This window comes from Apus apus, chromosome 1 (genome assembly GCF_020740795.1).
Source record: "Apus apus isolate bApuApu2 chromosome 1, bApuApu2.pri.cur, whole genome shotgun sequence".
Taxonomy (NCBI): domain Eukaryota; kingdom Metazoa; phylum Chordata; class Aves; order Apodiformes; family Apodidae; genus Apus; species Apus apus.
Genome location: NC_067282.1, coordinates 198,672,949 through 198,695,614, shown reverse-complemented (window position 1 = coordinate 198,695,614; position 22,666 = coordinate 198,672,949). Strand labels below are relative to the sequence as shown.

Here is a 22,666-nt window from a genome sequence, read left to right as displayed (position 1 = left end):
CTAAATCATCAGTAGAATTCAAAGATGTTCTAACACACACATTGATGGTCTGTTCACACAGAATGAATTCCAACTGAAAACAAAAAAACTGCTTCATGCTGTATGTACAAGGGATTTTTCTGGCCTGTGAAAGAGAAACTCTACCCTGAATCACAAACTAACATGGAGAGAAAGCAGAATGCCTTCAGCCTTGAACGGCCCAATCCATCACACTCACTGAAGTCAAAGAGTGGTCCTCATCCCCCACCAACTCCAGTACCATCTGGATTACACCAACTTCATTTCACTTTCCATTTCTTACTAACTATAGTATTACCTAGAAAGATTGGACCAGATGATCCCTGAGGTCCCTTCCAACCTGGCATTCTATGATTCACTGTGCATGTGTGGAAGCATTGCCATGCTCACTGAGGGGAAATGGCTGAGAAGAAATTGTCTGCTCAACCCAGGGGAGGGTTTCCTCACCAGGTTCTAGACATTTCCATACTGAGCAGGTTAATTGTGGAGTGGAAACCAAGAGGCATGAAATTTAGTGGGCTGGGAGCCACTAAGAAAGAACATGAGTGTGGTGTGGAAGGCTTGTATCTAGTGCTGTCTCAACACCATGAAACAAACTCAGACAGTGCAACTATTTGAATTACGTGCTGCCAGAAAGGAAGATCTCCTTCCAGAAGAAGGGAAGGAGAGAGGGAAGAACCTGCAGCATTCAGGGTGTACCTTTGTTGAGAAAATATAGGGAAGAGTCTTTATTTGGCTTTTGTCTTTAGCATGTCCATAATCTGAACAGTCTGGTAGCCATCTTCACATTTAATCTTCTAGACATGAGTCACACTGCAAGTCTAAATCAATAGCAATACACTTCTCGCAATTCAATTTACTCTCAATCTGATTATGTTCTCATAAAAATGCCTGGATCTTGACAAACTGAAGCCTGTATCTAGGAAACATTTCTAAATGTGAGCATTTTGTCCCAAGCACTATGCTGAAACTGTATTTCAATACTTACAGGAAAGGCAAAAGGAAGTAAAAAAACCCAACAAACCCTCCCCCGCCACCTTACAATTCAAACATGCCACTGTCGATATTAATAAAAAGTATTCTCAAACAGTTATGTCCAAAGTAATTACAAAGTAGAAATTATTTTGTTTAGCATCCTAAGGCAAAGACTAGGGTTAGATCCTCAGCTGATACAGATGCCAACCAAGGAGGAAGAGGATTTCTCCCCCAGCTTCGGAAGGGAAGATATCTGCACCCATTCACACCAAGTCAGAATCCAAATCTAGAATCCTACATGAGTAATCTGTTCCCCTCTCCTCATCCCAGGCTTTCCTGGATAAGTAGTAGTCATAAGCATGAAGGACCAAATTCTGTCATCCCTGTGCAAGCTGAGCATATTTTATTTAATGGCAAGTCATTGGAGCAACTTGTGGAAAGGCAGAATGTGACAGAACTGGACCCTAAGACTCAGTGGTAACACACTTCCTTCCTTTCTTGAGGCTAAAGGAAGGATGGGACAAAAATTAATTTCATTTTATGCCTCACTTTAGCAAAATAACCAAATGCATTTCAGTAGTTTGGAATGATCAGTTTGGTCTGCCTTAAACACTGCAACAAGTTCCTACAAGCAAAGAGCAGGAACTGATGGCAGATCAGACTCCTGATTTCAGTCCCAGCAAATAAGTTTAAACACTACCAAGCAATGTGTTAACACTGTACTCAGATGAGCATGTCCTTGGAGGAAAAAGGCCACAACAGCAAAGTAAGTAGGATTTCAAAAGACAAAAACTAGAAGACACGTCATTTTGCATTGAGGAGTAGATTCACAGGTAGCACTGCACAGGCCAGTACACAACAGTGGAAGTTCAGACAGAGATAAATCAGCTTTTCGACTCTCCCTGGTGAGAGGATCATCAGATTTCTACTCTTTCCATAGCCCAAATTCTGCCAAACAGGCAGAACTGGGCTTTAAGGCTGCTTACCTGTTCACTGCTGGTGAAATTTAAGCATTTTCAGTTTGCCCACACCTGCCTACCCTAGTGGGGATGGGCAGCAGTGATCAACAAAGCTTGTATCCTTCCAGATTTGCTAAAAATTCCAACATAAATTATTGTAGGATATACACAGGCTGTAGGTCTAGATGGAGGAAATTTACCTGCACAGCAAAGCTTCCTAAGAAAGCACAGGAGAATTTTTGTTCTGGTTTAAAGCAAAATATAATCTGTGTATCTCCACTAAACTAGGATCACAAGAGAGAAGAAAGCAGTGCAACAGTGAAGGAGTTTCTCTAGTATCCCTGGTTAAAATCTCTGAGTAAGCACGTCAGACTGGTCCATGACACTGAACTGACAAACAGACTCCTTAGCCATTGATCTCAGGACTGCATTTGGCAAGTCGATCACTTTAAGGTACTGTCTTTTTAATCCACACGTCCCAGGAGTTAAAAATGTCATCTTCATTAAGTGTCAGCTGGATGCTGCTGTCTTTCCTCTTGAGGGGCAAATCTGAGACAACTTGCAAAAGCCACTCTCTGCAAAAAAGCTGGGAGTCTTAGCAGGCACTGGCTCTAGGAGTCTGGTGCTTCTGTTGTTTCCTGGACCGTCCTCCTCAGGTTGCCCTTGACTTTGACAAATTCAGGTGCATTTTCCTGTTCTTCCTGTATCTTCTGTTGCTCCAGCTCCAGCTTAGAAGGGAATGACACATTTTAAAAAGTCTATGAAACAGTTTATTGAAATACAAGACAAAACAACTGCAGGTTTGAATAACTGGGCATGCAAATCTCTTTAAAGTTTCCTTTCTTTCTCTGGTGAAAAAGATAAAGTTGCATTTCTTTGGGAGTATTTGTTCCCATAAACAATACACCTTTTCAAATCCTTGGCTCTAGCTTGTTCCACACACCCACCTTTGCCAGATGGACAAGAACTCTGCAAGCCCAACTCAAGAACAACATGAAACATCTTTGTAGAAATTCCTGGACATCTTCATAAAAGGAACAAACTATTTCCCTTCACTGGCTTTTACAACAGGACAAGAACGAATGTGCCCTGTGGGAGCACACATGCAAACTACTGAGCACACTCACAGAATTCATTTCTGAGTGTCTGGGCATGGATTATTGCAAAGAACTTGAGCAGCTTTTGGTGTATCTGTTTCGTCTATCAGGGGGGAAAAAAAAAATAAACAATTTTCCTCCTTAGCCCTTATTTGTTAATTTTTTGACAGCCCATTCACTGACACATTTCATAGAATCATGGAATGGTTTGGGTTGGAAGTGACCTTAAAGATCATCAGGTTCCAACTCCCCTGTACCAGCAGGGACACCTCACACTAGACCAGGTTGCTCCAAGCCCCATCCAACCTGCCATTGAACACTTCCAGGAAGGAGGCAGCCACCACTTCCCCGGGCAACCTGTGCCAGTGTCTCACCACCCTCACTACTAAAGAATTTCATCCTGATGTCTAACCTAAATCACCCCTCTTCCAGCTTAAAACCACTCCCCCTCACCCTATCACTCTACCCCCTTGTAAAAAGTCCCTCCCCAGCTTTCCTCTAGCCCCTTCAGGTACTGGAAGGCCACTGTAAGGTCTCCTTGGAGCCTTTCCTTCTCAGATTGAACAACCCCAACTCTCTCAGCCTGTTACCACAGCAGAGATGCTCCAGCCCTCTGATCATCTTTGTGGCTTCCTCTGGACTTGCTCCAAGAGCTCTATGTCCTTCCTGTTTTGGGAGCTCCAGAACTGGACACAGTGTTCCAGGTGGGGTCTCACAAGAGTGGAGCAGATTTTTAACGTAGTATATATATTAATATTATTATTATATATATTATATATTATTTGTTGTATGTTATTAATAATTATTAATTATTAATTTTTAAACCCAGGATATCTAACCCAGATGGAGCTTCTGCCCATGCAGACACTCAGAATTACCACATGAGGTTTGATCTCTGCTCCAGGGAGCAAGGCTCTGCAGTGCCCATCCAGCACATGGGTTACACATTGCTCAGGACACAGATTGCTTAGCAGACCCCAGTAAAGGCAGGTAAGTCAGCAGAAAGGAAGAAACAACACTTCAGGAAACTAAGAAAAACTCCTGAAATGAGCTTTTTTGCTTTTTTTTTTTTTAAAAAAAAAAACAGATCAAGGTCTCCCTGATTAATGGGGGACCATGTATGGCTCTCCTAAATAACCACTCCTTTGTCTCTGGATCACTGGCAAGGGACATGCCTTGTTACAGTAAATCACGACAACATTCCTCCAGGAGTCATATTGTCAATTCATGCCATCCTGTGATGTTTACAGAGTCAGAACATTGTTTATGATGAGCAGGCTTTTCCTCTTCTAACAGAATTTTCTATTCTACATACAACCCTGTATGGCTCAGTGTCCAACATATTCCCACAAGCTGAACCATTTGAAGCTAGACCCTTAAGAGCAGAAAGGAAAAGTGACAGGATTATGCAAGTTAAAAATAAAACTGCTTTCTCCCTCCAAAAATATTTCTAAGCCTAATAAAAAACAAACAAAACTATAATAACCCCTCCAAAACCTAGATTATTATTGCATATACCTCATTTTCAATAGAATAGTTATTTGGCTTAATTGATTTCCATCAAGAAAAAAAGGAAATTCTGTTTTAAAGCATTCATTTATTTAAGAAAAAAAACCATAATGCTTGATGCACAGTGACTTGTTTGATGAGGTGCTTAACTGCAGAAGTGCCTTAAGAGGCACAGAGAAATTTGCTTGGCCCTGTGCCTAGCAGTAACCTTCACCACAATAAACTCCACCTCCAGATCACCTCCATGCTCAGGCTCTGAGGATCCTTCCTTCACTTGAAAACATCAATGGGTTTTAAGGCTACACAAGATCTTTTTAAAGTCACCTAGTTTCTTACATAACCCAGAAGAAAGAATCAATTGATTTTTTTTATTCATTAAGCATCAAGTTTTGGTGTAGTGCAGTCCAGCCATTCTTAGTGGATCATCTTTTAATAGTTCAACTAAAGAAACTGACCAATTCACCACAGTTTCAATGGTTAAATAAGGTCAGTGCTCCACACACATTCCTGCTGTCTGGTGCAGGATTCATTTGACCAAAGGCAGGCACCACAAACAGTTCCTCTACAGTAAATGACAACAAACACATAATTGTAGAGTGTGATTTAATTCATCCTAAAAAAGATGCCTGCATTTGATCAGATGAAATGTGCCAAAAAACATCTGCTGCTCTTTCCTGTCTACAAAGGGAGCCTCAGGTGAGTAGCTCAGATGTAGATGTGTAAAGGTGTTATTCCCCATCATACCTGCTCCAGCTTCTGCTGCCGTTTCAGTAGCTCTATTTCCAGGTCTGATTTCTTCTTTTGTGCTTCCTCTTCTTTTTGTTGTTTAATTACTTGATCTCGTTTCCTTTTTTCCATCACCTTCTGTAGCTCTGGTTTGTTCTGAGGTGCAAGACCCCTTTTACATCAAATGGGAGAAGGGGTTGTGGGGGAAACAGGGGAGAAAGAGATCAATTATAATTAGCAGAAATTCATACAGAATTGTAGGCAGGTTTTCTAAAGCCAAGCAGTTGTCTATTTAGACACACTGGAATATTAATAATTAAATAAAAAGCAAAAGGATGCAGACATTTTCCTGGTTTCTAACCAAAACCCTAAATTAGCATTTAAGCCGTATGATTACTGAGGATATTTCCCTTTAACATGCATGCTAAGATTTCTCCTGGATAATACAGTATCTTTACTTTCATCATTAGTCTTCCCTCTATTCTTTCAATTATCCATGAATGAATTAAAAAAAAAAAAAGAGTCACAAATCAAGACTTTAGCAGAGGTAGAAACAAATTTTGCAGAGACTTCCCTTGCCGGCTGATAACTGGGAGAGATTGTGTTCAGACCATCCTATGCAGGGTATGATGCCCAGAGAATTTTACATGGACAGAACTCAAAAGTAGCTTCCCTCTGGTTTTTGACACATTGCTGCTGGAAATTGTGGATTCTGTTCTTCCTTGAAAATGTGAGAGCTTTACCCACACTTGGCTGTGAAACTATTTTCAGGGAGAGCTCCCAGGCTACACTCAAAACTACCAAGAGGCTCAGACAACAAAAATCCAGAAAAAAAAAAAGGTTGCAGTCACCTTGGAGACCAGACAAAGGCTGGAGGATTCTCCCTCTTGTGTGACTTTAGGTACTATATTGACTGAATGTTTCAAGTCTGTTCAGAACAAATTGCTTTCCAAGCCAACTACTCTTAAGTGAGAATGCTTACTCTTTGGGAAGATGCATGATTTTATTTATACAGGTTCACAGATGCACACTCACTCCTCCTTGTCTCTGTGACACCAGGTATTTCTTTTATCTCTGTCACGCTACTTTCAAGATTTGTTATGATGAGATTCAAAGCTCCCTCCGTTATTCAGGCATTAGTGTCTTGTAAGTCAGAGCAGAAAGAGCCAAAAATTACCTTTTTTTGTTGTTTCTGTTGTCTTCAGTAACATTAACCATTTTTTTTTCTCAACTTGAAGAAATTCAATAATGTGAATAAGCTTCAGAGAGTGTGTTTCTACCCTCCCCTGCTTACTATATATCTGCAGTTGCGTAATTCTTCCATAATATACATATCTGACAGCATGTCCAATAATACATTAAAATGCCACTTTATGGTGACATCTATGAATGACTCCATATATTATGCAACACTCTAGGCCTGCATATACCCTGACAGCAAAATCAAATATTTAGCAACACCAAGTGCTGTTCTCTAGTTCTCATAATAGATCTCATGGCCTGAATGCAACAGAAGCTACAAGACTGTGTTAATATTTTATGTTTAATGCTATTTTAATTACATTTTAACACATAAAACTTAGGTCAGGCAGAGAAAAGCTGGAGTGATTTTTTTACTACTACTGTTACTGGGTCAGTGAGAGATGAATGAATGGAAACTTTGCATTGGCAATTAGCAATCCAGGCAGCCATGAACCAGAAGCAAGCTCCTAATTAACATTACTTGTTCCTGCTTTTTTAAGCAAGGTTGCACAGTTACAAAGCAGAAGCACAGGAGTTATTTGGATGTGCTGTAACTATAATAAAGGGGACCTGCAGAAGATACAAGTAAATAAAACCTCTCAGTCTAATCAAGTCGGGTTGGTAGCCAGATCTGTAACAGAACAACTGTAAAGTCAATCCTATTTTCACTCTTTTATGTAAGAAGGAAAAGCAACAAACAGGTGGCTACTGGATTCACTGGGAGTCTTGTCTCACCTCCCGGTAATTGTTCTGGTTAAATAAAAATCTTAAAAGCTCTGACACAGAGCAAGCAAAGTGTGATGTAACACAAGTTAGAGCTAATAAGGTTAAAAACTCTGTAAGGGACAGGACCTGTGCAGAACTGAGGCTGAGTCCTAGTAGACAAAACCAGTTTAATACAAATGACCAGTGCCTTGAGGTACCACTACTTGGATCTTTGTTTGCAACAAACAACTGCCATTTCTGCAAGTAAATAACTACATCAGTTCAAGACCCAACAGACACTGCTCACAGCAGGTATGGAGAGTGATCAGACCAGCACTGGCTGATACCTGCTAAGACCCAGAAAAGGTTGTTCAGAGTTGACTGGTCAAAAATTGAAGCTGCTGGTGCCTACAATGAGTCTTCACAATAAATAAGGTGCATGCTAAGCAGACTTTTGTAAGAGCACTAAAATTCCTCCATCAATATGGCAATGTGCAGTAACCAAGCAGAACACAAGCCTAGCATCCACATCACTGAAAAGCCTCATATCAGAGGCAGTACAGTGGCATGAAGCACAGAAGACTAACCCTGTTTTAAAAAAATACCAGATTTTCTGCTGGTGAAAACCCTCAAAGTATTTCATTTCTGCACCAATAAATAAGAATCTAAAATTAACAGCTGCAGCTAATCAAAATCACAATAAGAGAAGAGTGGGTATTGAGGGCTGCACAACTCCTCTGTGTAATAGGATATTCTCCTAGAAGAAAAGAACTCCATACTATTTAAAAGTGCTTTATGCTTTCAGAAACTTAAAAGAAAAAATAGCCTTAATTTATTGCAGCCTCCACATCCTTTAGAATAAGAACATAAGTCGGGAAACTTCAACTATCTTTTTTCAATTCCTATAAACTTCTTGGTGCTAGGAACTGTCTTTGATGTTTAATCCCATTAACAAAAAATGGGACAAACACCTATTTAGGCCAGTTTCTTCCAATTCACTTGGCATTCTGTAAAACATTTCTACTTCTTCATCACTAAGGAAATGCTGTATTGTGTATGTGGCTCATTTAGAATTAAGTATTTCAGCCTAGCATTTGAGAGGATTTTGCTATTACACATAGGAAAGACCCCTTCTCCCCTCAAAATACTACCCTGAAAGAGGGAAGGAAAAATAGAGAAACTTTCAGAATATAATTCTTTCTGCCAAATAGGCAAATCCAGTTGTGCTGGAGTAACCAAAACAATAGCTCCCTCCTCTAGTTTATCAAGGTCTTGGGTCTCAATAACTCTGAATGGCTGCTACCAGTGACTTTATTCTCAAATGCACTCTGAAACACTGCTCTTCTGTTTGGTGGGTGCCCACACCCTTGCCTTTGGAAAGCTCATTTTGGGTGGCTTCAACACACCAAATCACTAATTCATAGAATAATTAGTTTCTGTTTGTTTAAATGGAGAAGCCTCAACAGTCTTAATGGTTTTTCCTCAACCGTGTGGCCTGGTGGCGATCTTCTTACTATGTTTTCTAAATGCCTGTGTCTCTGAAGTTGATGAAATCAAGTTCCAGTTATTTACATCTTTAAAAACAATGTATAGAGCAACAGCTGTGCATCCTATCCCAGAACAGAGGAAGTAGCATTTGCATATTGTACAAAGAAACACTTGTGCAGCAGCAGAGCAGGCACCAGCCTATCACACTGCACTGCAAGAAAGGTCAAGTAAGCAGAGAACAGCTTCATATGAAATAAAATGTATGATTGATTTGATTTAAAAGTGACCCCATAAACTCAGTGCACTGGGAATGGTGAAAAGCCACAGATTTTATCATCCTGCTGGCAACAGTAGAATTTTGTCAAATACTTGATAAAGTTAAGAGCTGAATACATATCACAGTGCCCAGGTAACCAATATGAAATGTGATAGGGGAGAACTGAACTGCTTCCTCTTGAAATGGAACCTCTGAGTATTAACAAAGACAAAATTAGAAACCTTGTACAGCAAGCTTTTGTAGAGCAACTGAAATTCAAATAGAAATAAATGCCATGGTTAAGAATCAAGAGTTTTTTCATCTACAAGATCTGAATCAACAAAAAGAGTCTCCTGGGTTTCGGGTAAAACGTAATTTTGATGAAATTAAAGCTGTGTGCTTGTGGGGGAAGAGTGGCACAGTGATTTTTAGACTCTTACCTTTTCTGATTCATAAGTAGCTCTCTATGGAGATCTTGATGATTGCGGGATGATTTCACAGGATTAATTAATTTCTGAGGTCTAATTAATTCAGGATTGTCATCATCTATATAGTCTGGTTCCGCCATAATCTTTCTTGGAAGGGGATATGGATCTTTGGGTTCAGTGTCTTTATTAACAGTATCTGTAAAAGAGGGGAAAACCTGCAGTAAATCTATATTGAAAGGCCTTTTACAGATGTATTAAAACATAAAGGCAGTATATTACATTACATTGGTAATACTGAAGCTTTTCCTAGATTAGTTTTGTCTGTAGTAAGCAAAGGCTCTCAGAGCATCAGTAGCATCTTTTTAAACAGTCAGCAATTTCACAATAACATCCTCTCCAACATCCTTCATCCACTGACTTGAAGACACAGATTCCCATTCCTTTTAAGAACAACTAGACAAATAATAATAATTTAGGTTAAAGAGCACTGTTGATTTCAATAAGACTACTCAGATGAAGTGTTTTTAGATCAGCAATATGGAGAACCTAAAGACATTCTAAATACTAACTATATTAAATACTACAAATGTGCTCCAAACTTATGCAGAGCCTCATTTTCTGCCATCAGTATCAAGCCAGCTATGAGGAAAACACAGAGCAAAAGCTTCCATGTGGACACTGTCAGATCTGCAGTTGTTGGGATGGGGACAGATTTCTGAGTGGAAAGGTAGAGGAGGAAAAGTTGGGTGAGGTTGCTTCTTAAAGGTCATATTTCACTCAGTGAAATTCCAAAAAAATCCACTGATCTCAAGTCTTGATGATTTATAGCATCTGGAAATGTGGCATTTTCCTATCTTGCTATAGAAAACCTATCTATACACCAAATCACAACACTTTTAATCAACAGTTGACAAATAAATGACAGTTTACAAATAATTTATTTGTGGCAATTTATGCCCCCTTCCATTAAAATGCCTCAGCCACAAAGTTCAGCATCCACAACAAAGCACATTCAGAGCAGTTCTGCCTCCATTCACTGTTGTGGAAACCAACCCACAGTATCTGCAATTACCCGTTTGCTGGAGCACAGGCCCCTCAAACAGACCCCCAAAAAATAATCTCACAGCATGTGGGTTTACAGAAATGAATCAATGGGACATGAAAGAAAAGACCAGAGACCTCCCATTAGCCTGACTGGCAGAACAGCTGAATGCTGCACACTGCATGGTCTGGGGCTGGGAGACAAATCAGAGAATCACTGGGATTTGCTGCGAACTTTCCAGTAAAAGCTGAACATGTGCTTTAATTTAAATGCCACTGTTACCAGCCCTTTCCTCCCTCTCTCACTCCACAGGCTGTAAAACCTATCTGAATTCAGTCTCAGTTTAACCCCTAAACCACTTTCTTTCATTAGGAATCCCACCCTGTTGCTGAGGTCTGACTCAAAATCCACTTGATACAGTGGAGATTTCCACTAACACTTCAGTAGGTTACTATTGAACAGTGCCACCACCACCCTGCTTGGGCTGCATGTGCACTTACAGATGAAGATGTAACAAGACAGCACGAAGTTTTCAGCAGATGTAGGGAAGCCACTCTGGATTTGAATGTGTCCAGTGGATCTGGCACAACCCTTTCAACTTCTATGTTTGAACGGATGATGTGAATCGTGTTTTAATAGTATTACATCTCACACAGCAAGTTTCTGTGGAGCAAATCCAATGAGAAACAGCTTGCCAGAGTGAGCCACTCACACAGTGGCCCCTGCATTAGTTTTTCAAGGCAAGTTTACGTGCAGCATTTTTAAACTCTGTGGGGGTGCTAGTTCTCAAAGGGACCTCTGAAACTAATACAAAAATTGCCCACAGTTCACAACTATGTAAGTATATTGCTGTACATAAACCTGTTGATCATGCAACAGAAATACCTCTCCCAACACCCCTTCATAGTCCTTCTTGCTTCAATCAAGCAACCAGGTATTATCACATGTGTGAAATACACAGGACTATTGGAAAATTGAGGTCAGGAGAAACCTGGAAAATTTCCATTCCAATCTTCTGTTGAGAACAGATGTAACTCAAGTTAGTTGCTCAGGACTTTACCCAGTCTTCCAGTGCTGCACAGCCTCTCTGGGCAACCCTGCTCACCTGCCTTTATGGTGAAGTTTTCCCTTACACCCATACAAACCTCTTGTTTCAACTCACACCCATTGCCTCTCACCCTCCAGCCATGCACCATGGTGAAGAGCCTGGCTCCATCTTCTCAGTAAGTTGCTCCAGGCATGGGGGGCTGCTGTTAGGTTCCCCCAATCCTGCCTCTGCTCCAGGCTAACCCAGCCCAGATCCCTCAGCCTCCATCACAGCACCTGTGCCCCAGCCCCCAGTTCATCTTGGTGGCCCTTTGCTGAGATCTTATCTCAAATCCCTTGCTGTCTAATTGAACACCATTTAAAAAAAAACTCAAGCCCCATAAAAACCCAAACTGCACATACCAATTAGCACCTCACTGTGGATAAAAAGTATGTACAAGTCTATTCTCTTTACCATAGACAATGAATAAACTAGCTACAGTTATTGTGGGTTTGTTTTGTTTTGTTTTGTTTTTTTTATGAGGTCATAGAAATCCATTATTCCTCAGTGTTCACATCAGGCTTATCACAACTAAAACAACTCAAACACATCCAGCCTCCACCCAAAATAAACCTGCTCTGTCAATATTTGTTTTTCTGTAGTTCTCTATCAATTCTCTTGGTCTGCCAGGGCTGAGAGTCTTCTAGAAGGCATTTATCACTGGCAGCTCTCCATTAAAGTAAACCTGAAAAAATTACCTGCTGCTTCTTCAAGACAAGTCTTCTGTATGCTTAGGTGAAAATTTAAACCACAGAATTACCCTTCAACTGTCTGTCATAAACAATGTACAGTTTTTCTAACATGAACCCCTTAAAAACAATTAAATAATTTCTCAGAAAGTTTGATGTCATATTTGCAGCATGCAGGTTTGCTTCCAGCAAGCCCTTAAAATTAAGTCTATTTATTCTTCTTTCTTTTGTCCCATCTCTTATTTTAAAAGACCTATTCAACTCAAGAGGTCAGGAATCATGGTTTCCTAATGTAACATGAACTCTACTACCATCAAACTTGAATGAATAAAACTCCCTTGGGAACTGAAGACACTTTAGGTGGGTGATTAAGCAGTAAATTACTTCAGCTAGGATTTCCAAATGGAACCAGCAAAACAAGGCACCCAGTTTCCACTCAGTGAACCCTCTCACACCTTTTGCAAACCTCAGTCTGGCTGGAGGCCACCAACCCAGTCCTGCAAATTCATTGCATAATGCTAGCCACAAACAATACAATTGAGATAGTGTGATTTTTACCCACTCCCTTTCAAAGCAAACATTTACAAAAGCACAGGCAAGTTTCACACAAAAAGTAAACTGAGACACAAAAGGATCACCATGCAACGGCAGACAAAAACAGAGCTGGCAGTGTAGCCCCAGAGTTTCATTCTACGATTCAGGCTCACACCAATAAACCAGTCAAGCTCAATGATAGAATCCTTTAAAAGTCCTTAACCAAAGTTTAATCAATGTTCAAGCAGTAACAATTAAAACAATATTAATTCCACGAGTCTCTAGTGCTCATCACCACAAAAATTACAGCCCATAAAGCTGCTTTCAGATCATCACTAGGTGCAACAATGTGAAATGAATAATCCAAATAATCACTTAGCAGAAATGTGCTGCCTTAAGAGCATCTAAGAGGCTCCTTTCAACCATCTGCTGTTACATGAGCAACTGAGAATGCACAATCCATTTTTGTGTTACCCTGTTACCTTGCTCCAAAACAGGAAAGAGATTCAGATTTGGGGGATGTTTTAGCTGAGCTTGGCTCAAATTTAATACACCTACTAATTGGGCAGGTGTGTCCCCTGTGCATTTGCTGCACAGGCAACCCAGAAGCATTTATCTCCCCTATCTTGTCCTGCCTCAGTAACTTTCACAGACTTTGTCCATGACTTCTTATGTACATGCAGATTTCCATCCAAAAGAATAAATTTGGGATCCTGCACAGGAGAGGAAATTTATCTCCTCAAACAGAAAGGCAAAGCAATTTCAGTATCCCACTAGTCAAAGAAAATGCTTCTCTACAAAAATAAGTAAAGACCAAATAATAATAAAAATAAATAACAATTAAAAAGTATCCTCCCAGAAACAAGTTTAATGTTTTCAGATACAAAGATGCTCTTAAAGCAATCAAGGAGTACCATACTGGTACCTCAGCCTTGGAGAGCCAAGACGAAATGGTGACTTGCAAATACTTGCAGTTCTCCCATTTATTTTCCTTGGAGCACAAGTAAATTCAGGGAGAAAAGGAAAGACCCTGCAAGTTGACCACGCTGAACAGATACAATCAAACAGGGGTGTGGCAGAAACATAATAGTTACATTTGGGGGAACATTTCCAACAGACACATTTACTTCTAATGTTAATGTTAAGGGTTTTTTTTCAGCAAAAGTCCCTTAATGGTAGTAACACTGGAAACACGTGTGCAAAGAGGGCTACACAAAGCTACTAGTGTTTTTAACAGATTCAAAGTAGATCTTAACGTCAGGTTAAGGATTCAGCAGCTGGCAGAGCTTTTGCTACAACAGGGCTCCCATGGCTTCCTCAAGGGAGGGAAGTTCATGTGAAAAACCCCCTCATGTTTCTATGGTATTCAGGGAATTGCATTTATTTTCTATCTGGTATTCCTCATACCAAAAATCACCCTCTACACATGGAATCTGAATATAAAAATCAAATTCTGTGAGACACCATGTATTTATATTATTATACATATATACGGCATTTTCATCCTTCAAATGTTTCCCACAATTATTTCCAGCTGTGCAAGCAGAGGTAGAGTTGAAACCCCTTAAAAAGTAGATAAATAAATGCCTAAAAATACTGATGAACATAAACATAACAGACTAGCTCAGGATCCAAAAGATAAATTAGGGCTAAATTCACATTATTTCCCTTTTGCTTTAATAAATTCTTGAATTAATATCTTCCACAGAAGCATTACTCAAACACTGCATACCACTGCATGCTTCAACATCTGTTCTGAGCTGTTCCATAAACCATCAAAAGCTATTTTTTAAGACTTACATTTTCAGCTCTTTAAACTACTACGTAGAGTTGCAGTTTGTTACAAGTAACCCAGAGGCATTCTTGGAGAAGAAATATGGTTTTACTCTCCCCCTTTGGATTGTGAGAGGAATTGGAATAAGAATTCTTCAGCATGTTTCTGCTCAGATGTTACACGACCAGCACTGCCTCGTTCGGGTGGAAAGCTAAAGAGCTACTTAAATGCAGACTGTGCTTTCCAAGCACCATCTCAGCACTGTTTGCACATGAAAGCTCACCACTGCTATCATTTTTTATCTATATGCTCCTCAGTGCAAGAAGAGGCACTTGATGAGAAAAGTTTACTTGATTAATCCATTATTTCAGCCATCATTAACACCTTCCCTCAGTTCACCCTTTAATTCAAAGTAAGAGTACCTGAAAACAGAATACAAAATACTCTTCCCAACCAAGATGCTCAAGCCAGGTCCTGTCCGAGGAGTTTGGCTCTTACTCACACCACCTTTCATGGCTGAAAGGGATGATGGGGTTTGTATCATGACAAAATACGGTCAGACTGTCTGCAGAGGGAAAGGGAAGGACTGGAGGGGTCCTGGTGGATGCAGTTCCTCCCAGCTCCTCACACTTTGATCAAAAAGGCTGTCGCTTCCCAGCTATAAGTGTTTTGCTTCTAGGTGGAGAGTGTCTACACCTGCCTCAAAATCAAACATGTTTAAGGCAGGGTGTACCTCCTGTGCCATGGGGATCGCTCATCAAATATCATCCTCTTACCAGATTACTTACTACATTGCTACTCTTCAAACAAAATTAAGACCACTGGACTTTTAAACCCTTTGGCAGGCATCTGGCTTTTTTTATGGCTCCAGCCTTGCCTTGATTACCTAGGCAAGTTATTTCATCCCTGTGTGCCCCAGTCCATGCACATACAAGAGAAGAGCATCTTAGAAACCACCATGAGCTTCTGCAAGGCCAAGCTCCCTGCTTCTTGCCATGCACGTTAAAATCTTCAGATCCCAGCAGAAAAAAGAAAAAAAAATAGTAAGGATGAAAAACTTTTGTTCATTCTATGCCAGAACAGTTTAACTCACAGCACCTCCCTTACAACTGCGTATCATCAGTTCATGGCCTCATTTAGTTGCATGGCTGCCAAAAGACTGACAGACCATGTCGATTGCTACTGGAAACAAGGGTGATGCTCACCTACTGGAAACAAGGGTGTTACATCCCAGAGCTACCTCAGGGATGTCAAGGATCTGGAAAGAAGCAGGGCTTTCAGGCTACTGAACCTGCTCCTGTTGTCACTTCAGAGGATACTAAAATGAACTAAACCACTCAAAATCTCAAGGAAATACAGTTAATGCTCATTTTCTTCCCTTAAGTATTGCTGATAGCATAAAGTCAACAATGCACAGACAAAAGATCCACTAGATGTGAAACCAGAAGAAAAACAATAATTTTAAAGATGTTTGCATTGGCACTGGCACCTAAAGGGAGACAGAAAACCAGATCTGGGGCAGTGCTCCACACTGATACAATCCTCTCAAATGCAAAGAGCTGCTTACGGCTCTCATGCAATTCAAACACCACCAGGCAGCCTTTGTTCCTCTGCTTTGAAGTTCAATTTTTGGGTGCTAAGGGAAGAGCCTAGATCTCCCCCAGAGGCTGAGGGCTCAAGAGCAATGCTGATGAGGACAGAATGGCTGGTCTCTCTTGGTCTCTAAGCCTACTTGGAAAAGAGATGCAGAAAGATATAAATCTTGAGATAGCCTCATCTTCCACTAAAATCGCTAGGCCAAATGAACAGGACTTTGTATTAATCCAAAGGAATTTTCCCTCAGGTTGCAAGATCTGCAACGAAGCTCTCTGCTATCAGCTTTGAAAGCACCAGCTCTACATAGTTGCATTTCTTTTCCTGCTCACTTAAAATGCTGAAGAGGTATCAATGCAACTGTGCAATTATTAGAAGTGGAAGAAAAGAGAAAGACAATGCCTCTCCTTTCCTACTGAAACAGGAGGTCGCCACACAAGTGGTGGTGTAAGGGTACTGGGAGAGAAGGAGTAGATGGAGACCTTCATTCACCAACATAGGCAGTAATTAGACCCCCTTTTTGTCACATGCAGGAAAAACTCAGATACAGACTTTCCCTGCAACAGACTCCCTAGCATTTAAATTTTAATACAGGCACAGGAATAGACAGAATGACACAGGATGAAGAGTAGCTCACTGTGAACAGTGCCCATCCTCCCTCAAACCTGGTTGATGCTCAGCCCACTACGGATTCCAGTCTGAGACTAACAGCAAATACACCAGACTATGCATCTTACATAATTTCTCATCCCAGAAAGTCCTGCATGTTTATTAAGGACTCCATATTTTCCATACTAATTTTGCTCAGGACCTTGTGAATACTGAAATCCCTAGATAATGTTTGGGATGTGGAAAGCCATTCTGATGGCAAGGAGAAGACCCAGTGTTTTGGACACCTCTCATTGAAAAGGCCCACAGTAACTATATTGCTTTCTTCCTGCAGAACAAGAGCATGTGGTGTTCACACTCTCTCTCCCCTTCATCTCATTTAATAACATTGATTTGAAAGGAATAAATTGTGACTGGCAAAGGCATGCAACTGAATATATTCATGGCTTTCACCAATACATTACACAGATAATTATTACATTGCAGTAAACATGACTTTCAGGAGAAGATAACTGAAATTATGCCTCCTAGGAAATGCACTCCACAGCACAGTTTGAAACTAGATTAATCCCAAAAGGTAATTAGCAATTTATTAATACATGGGTCAACATGTGATTCTGAAATTGTGTGGGTTTTAAAGAGATTTTATGATTAGAAAAGGAAGTAAGATCAGTTTATACACCCTGAAGCTATAGTGCAGAAGTAGTGTTATAGACCAGTCAGTTTTGACCACTAAATTAAAAATCATGTCAGGTTTGGTTCAATCAAATTTAACTACAGGAAAATATGGGACTTCCTACAAAAACCCAGCCTCGATTCGAAATCAGAAGTCCAAAGAGCCAGAGGACAGTGTCTTCAGGGCTTCACTGTTGTAAATGTTAAGAACTATCAAACAGTGTCACCCAGTGGTAAAGGAGTTCATACAGACAGGAACAACAGAGTAGAAGGGATGAAGGAGGAAGACTGACCCAAATCTACGTTTATATACGAAACCACTAAACTTAAGAGCAAACAAACTAAATCCCACAACATTTTAGCAGAAAGTCTTACTTCTAAGTCATCCTATTTCTGAAAACATCAGCATTAGAGGATAGTGATTCTTCAAATACAAAAGGTTTAACACTAAAGAGGTGCATTTCTGAGGGAGAGGGGAAAATGCAGAACAGCCAGCAACACCTTACAAATCTGGAGAGTAAAAACAGAGCAAGAGCTTGACTTGAGATGCTTAAGAGGAGACAGGAGAACCCTGAACACTTTTAAACTCTAGTTTCTAAGACTTCACCAAGATTCTTCCAGGCAAGACAGAAATATGTCGATAGTGGTTCTTTCTGCACTTGTTTTGTATTTTGTTACCAAGATCAGGTGAGCAAGGTGAGAGAGTAAAGTGTGTCCCAGTGAGGCCAAGCAAGATCCAGGAACCAGAGTGCAGGTCACACTCCCTGAACAGAAATACGCTTCTGGATGCTATAATGCTAATAATGATGATGAAGGACTCTGGTAAATATTTAACCAGGCAGAAGTCTATGCCAGATACAAGCCAAAAAAGGGTAAAATTTCCTTTGATACATTTGACAAAATTTTAGAGCAAAAGAAGAGGCAGGTTACTTGGCATCCATATAAACATGACTGGCACAGCAAACACTGTTTTCCTATTTCTAAATAAAATAGGATGTGAAAAAGCAAATGGAAAGCAGTAACATCTAAGTACTGGAGAACATGCTCTATATTGAGACAGTCATAGAAGCTCAGTCCATTTTTAATTTTTTTTAAATGAGCAGCCTTACTGTCCTGTGAACAACAAACTTGACAATGATATGACAAGTTTCAGTTCCTAAAATAAGGTATATACTTTTAAAGCAAGGGGAAAACTAGATTTACTAAAAATATTTGTGGTAGGAAATCAGGAATGGTTCGATTGCACAGAGACCAAATTACAGGGTCATAATTATCCCTCTAATTTAAAAATGTATACCTCTATAAATGCAATTAGTAAGTGTTAAGGATTAAAACCTTTGCACCAATCAGGTAACTATGCATTCAGTAGCTAGAGAAAGCAAAGCTAGAGAAGCAAAAATACGGCCATGTGAGCTAAGCACTTCACATGCTGTCTAAGTTATACCATAGAATCACAGAATGGTTTGAGTTGGAAGGGACCTTAAAGATCATCTAGTTTCAAACCCCCTGCATGAGCAGGGACACCTTCCACTGGACCGGGTTGCTCAGGGCCCCATCCAACTTGAACACTCCCAGGGATGAGCCCTGTAACACCTCGAGTCTTGCCAAGCAGAGAATAGTGGGGCTGCTGAACCTTCAGATTTCACTTCTGCCTGTTCCTTAGGGCACAGCAGCATCCTGCCTGGAGTTCCTGCACAGCACGATCTGCTGAGCTGTCACGCCTCCCCTCCCCTCTGGGTGTAGCTGAATGACAACTTAAAAGGAATTCTACCACCCTTAAAAGCAGCCCATTTTCAGCAAATTTAACAACACAGACATAATGAAAAACACACAGTCCTGCAGCTTGCCAGCTTCCTAAATACATTCATAGGTAGATATGTAAAAGCTTCTTCAGACCAAGCAGACATGTATCAATTACCTGCCAACAACTCAAGTTCCCTTCATTTGTTAAGAAGAAACCCCTGCCCCTAGGCAGGAGGGGGAAAAAACACAAAACAAAACAAAACCAAAACACACACAGACAAAAAAATAACAACTACAAGAAAAAAATCTGTGCTAATAAAGATTGCTTTTTTGGTCTCTCTTTTGCAGCAAACAGCTCAGATCAAGCATCCAGCCTCTATTTTGATTTTTTAACACAAGGAGTATCTTAGGAACAGCGGGAAGGAAACAAAAATAAATAAGTTTCTTTAAAATATTGCTATAGCAAGCTAACACACTCCCAGCTTAGTCACACGAAAAATAAAACTTCACCTCAACGAGTTAGCCTTGGCTCGGGCAACTACATCCACATTCCAGCCTGCACTGTGTCCACAAAAAGACACCTTTCCTTGCCCAGACCTGTTTCATCCACTCTCAGCTGGCAGAGAGGTATTTTAGGTATGTGGCTCCTCATTGCAACTCAGTGGAAAAGGACACTACTACAAAGGCAAGGAAACGAGACCTGAAGGAAAAGGTAAAAATAAGGACACCAGTAACACTGACAACCTGATCTTCCAAAAGTGAGGTAGAGTAAAATTAAAGAGAAGGCTGTACCACACCCTACTCATGACCTTAACCAAAGGCACAATGGCCTAATGAGCTTAAAAGGAACAAGTGGGTGTAAGAATGTATGTCAGCCAAAACAAGCCTCCTGGAGATGTATGCTTACACGCAGGGCACATACCACATGGGTTTAGGAGAGGCAAGCTTGATATAAACGAAGCTTTTAAACTGCAACAGTGATTAACAAGAGCACTGCAAAGAACATGACGTCACAGGGTATTTAAAGGAACATCTTATTCTCACTGTTTGATGGAAGAAATGCTAGTACTGAAAAACAAGAATTTATAGAAAACAATATATTTTTGAAAGTTGGCATCAGGTCACACCTATCAAAGCTGGTGACTTTTTACATGCTCTTTATGAGCAGCTACAATCAGCAGCTTCTACGGCAACCTCATAAATCAGGAAGCTCTGACACCAGGGCAGGGCTGAGTATCAGTCAGTGCAGTGCACATAAAAGGGTAGCACAGCCTGCCTCGCTTCTCAGACGGAAGGGCATTGTTTTGTAAAGAAATATGCCTCCATCTGAACAGTATATTGATGTGTTGCTCACACAACCAAGTTGCCTTTGGCTTTTAGCCTCCCTGGAATTAAGAACTCAGAATGTCAACACCTAAAACAAAAGAAGTCACACAAGCTGAGCATGTATATAAGGGAAGTTTTAGCTTATACTCTGGCAGAACAAATTAAGGTGTGCATGGTGACACCAGACTGCTGCTGCTATGTTTTCTATGTCATCTTCTATTCTGGTTTTCTTAGAAAAGCTTGAAGAAGTTCAGGAAGGGAGAAACAGATCACCACTCCCTAGTCCCTCCAGAAAGGAACTGCTCAACAAATTCCAAGTAGTTAACAAAGAAAAATAAGAAACTAGAGGGATGACCCCAGTCTCTTCACAAAGGGATTGTTTGTTGAGCTTGTGAGCTGGTGGCAGGAAAGGAATTTCCTACAATTGTTACCTTTCTGCCTGACAGAGAACCTGGAGAAAAGTCTCAGACTGCCCTCCTCACAAGCACTCATGAAGGCCAGCCATGCCACCAGAGTGAGGAGGACCTCTCAGCTCTGCTCCTTGTATCCTTCTCTGGAGCTTTTGAGAGGACAGTTCACTTGCTTTTTATCATATAGAACTGAAACTGAACTGGACTTCAACTTGAAGAATTAAGTTGAACATGCAAAAATACGTCAGTATTCCTAAAAGATATTACAGGGATCTCCACCAAAACTGTTAAAACAAGCCACCTGCATCCCAAGCCACAGCTTGGCTGCTGCCAGTCAAGGTCCAAGAAAGCAACATGCAGAGCTTCCAGAAGAAAACACCATTTGTCATTCATATATTGACAACCAGAAAGCCACATCTTTGACAGAAGGTGCTGACAGTCTGAAGAGAAAAGAGTGAAAAAAAGCCTCCTTAGAAGCCCTGGAGACCTCTTATTGGCACCACTTCACAGGTGACTCAGCATACTTTACAACAGGCAGACTGAAAAGCTGTCCCCTAGCTCTGGTTTTAAAAACAGCAGCCTAATTAATACGATCACAGTATCATAGAATTATTAAGGTTAGAAGGGACCTTAAAGATCATCAAGTTCCAACCCTCCTGCCATGAACAGGAAACCCTACCACAAGACCAGGTGGCACAAAACCTCATCCAACCTGGCCTTAAAAACCTCCAGGGATGGGGCATCAACAACCTCCTCGGGCAACCCATTCCAGTTCCTCACCACCCTTATAGTGAAGAATTTCTTCCTAATATCTAACCTGAATCTCCTCTCTCTCAGTTTAAAACCATGACCCCTTGTCCTATCAATATCTTCTCTGATGAAAAGCCCCTCCCCAGCTTTCCTGTAGCCCCTTCAAGTACTGGAAGGTGCTGTAAGGTCTCCCTGGAGCCTTCTCTTCTCTAGGCTGAACAGCCCCAACTCTCTCAGCCTGTTTCCAGAGCAGAGCTGCTCCAGGCCTTTAATCATCTTGGTGGCCCTTCTCTGGACCCTCTTCAACAGGTCTGTATCTTTCTTGTGCTGAGGACACCAGAACTGTACAGAGTACTCCAGGTGGGGTCTCACCAGAGCAGAGTAGAGGGGCAGAATCACCTCCTTGGCCCTGCTGGCCACACTTCTTTTGATGCAGCCCAGGATGCAGTTGCTCTCTGGGCTCCAGCTCACACCAGTGGCTCATGTCAAGCTTCTCATCAACTATCACTCCCAAGTCCTTCTCCTCAGGACTGCTCTCCAGCCATTCTTCCCCCAGCCTGTATTTGTGCCTGGGGTTGCACCGACCCAGGTGCAGGACCCTGCACTTGGTCCTGTTGAACTTCATGAGGCTGGCATGGGCCCACCTCTCCAGCCTGTCAAGGTCCCTCTGGAGAGCATCCCTTCCCTCTTGGGTGTCAACCACACCACACAGCTTGGTATCATCAGCAGACCTGCTGAGAATACACTCAGTCCCACTGTCCATGTCTCCACAAAGATGTTAAACAGCACTGGTCCCAATACTGACCCCTGAGGGACACCACTCCTCACCTGTCTCCATTTGGACATTGAACCATTGACCACAACTCTCTGGGTGTGGCCATCCAGCCAATCTCTTATCCACTGAGTGGTCCATCTGTCAAATCCATGCCTTGTCAGTTTGGAGACCAGGATGTCACGTGGGACAGTGTCAAATGCCTTGCACAAATCCAGGTGAACAGGTGAATACCTATTGATACAGAACCATAACTGCC

The 22,666-nt window shown here is 41.1% G+C and overlaps 1 protein-coding gene across 4 annotated transcripts in view; it reads right to left on the bottom strand.

Moving 5' to 3' along the window:
- Positions 1-1,200: 1,200 nt before the first annotated feature.
- FAM107B (family with sequence similarity 107 member B) overlaps positions 1,201-22,666 on the bottom strand; it is a 128,497-nt gene continuing 107,031 nt past the window's right edge. For all 4 annotated transcript variants that reach the window (XM_051644092.1, XM_051644090.1, XM_051644089.1 and 1 more), the window contains 3 exons: positions 9,416-9,599; positions 5,303-5,456; positions 1,201-2,680 (listed from right to left, as the gene is read on the bottom strand). In XM_051644092.1, the coding sequence (XP_051500052.1) occupies positions 2,564-2,680; positions 5,303-5,456; positions 9,416-9,543 (399 nt within the window). In that variant the 5' untranslated portion in view covers positions 9,544-9,599 and the 3' untranslated portion in view covers positions 1,201-2,563. The remainder of the gene's footprint in view (positions 2,681-5,302; positions 5,457-9,415; positions 9,600-22,666) is intronic.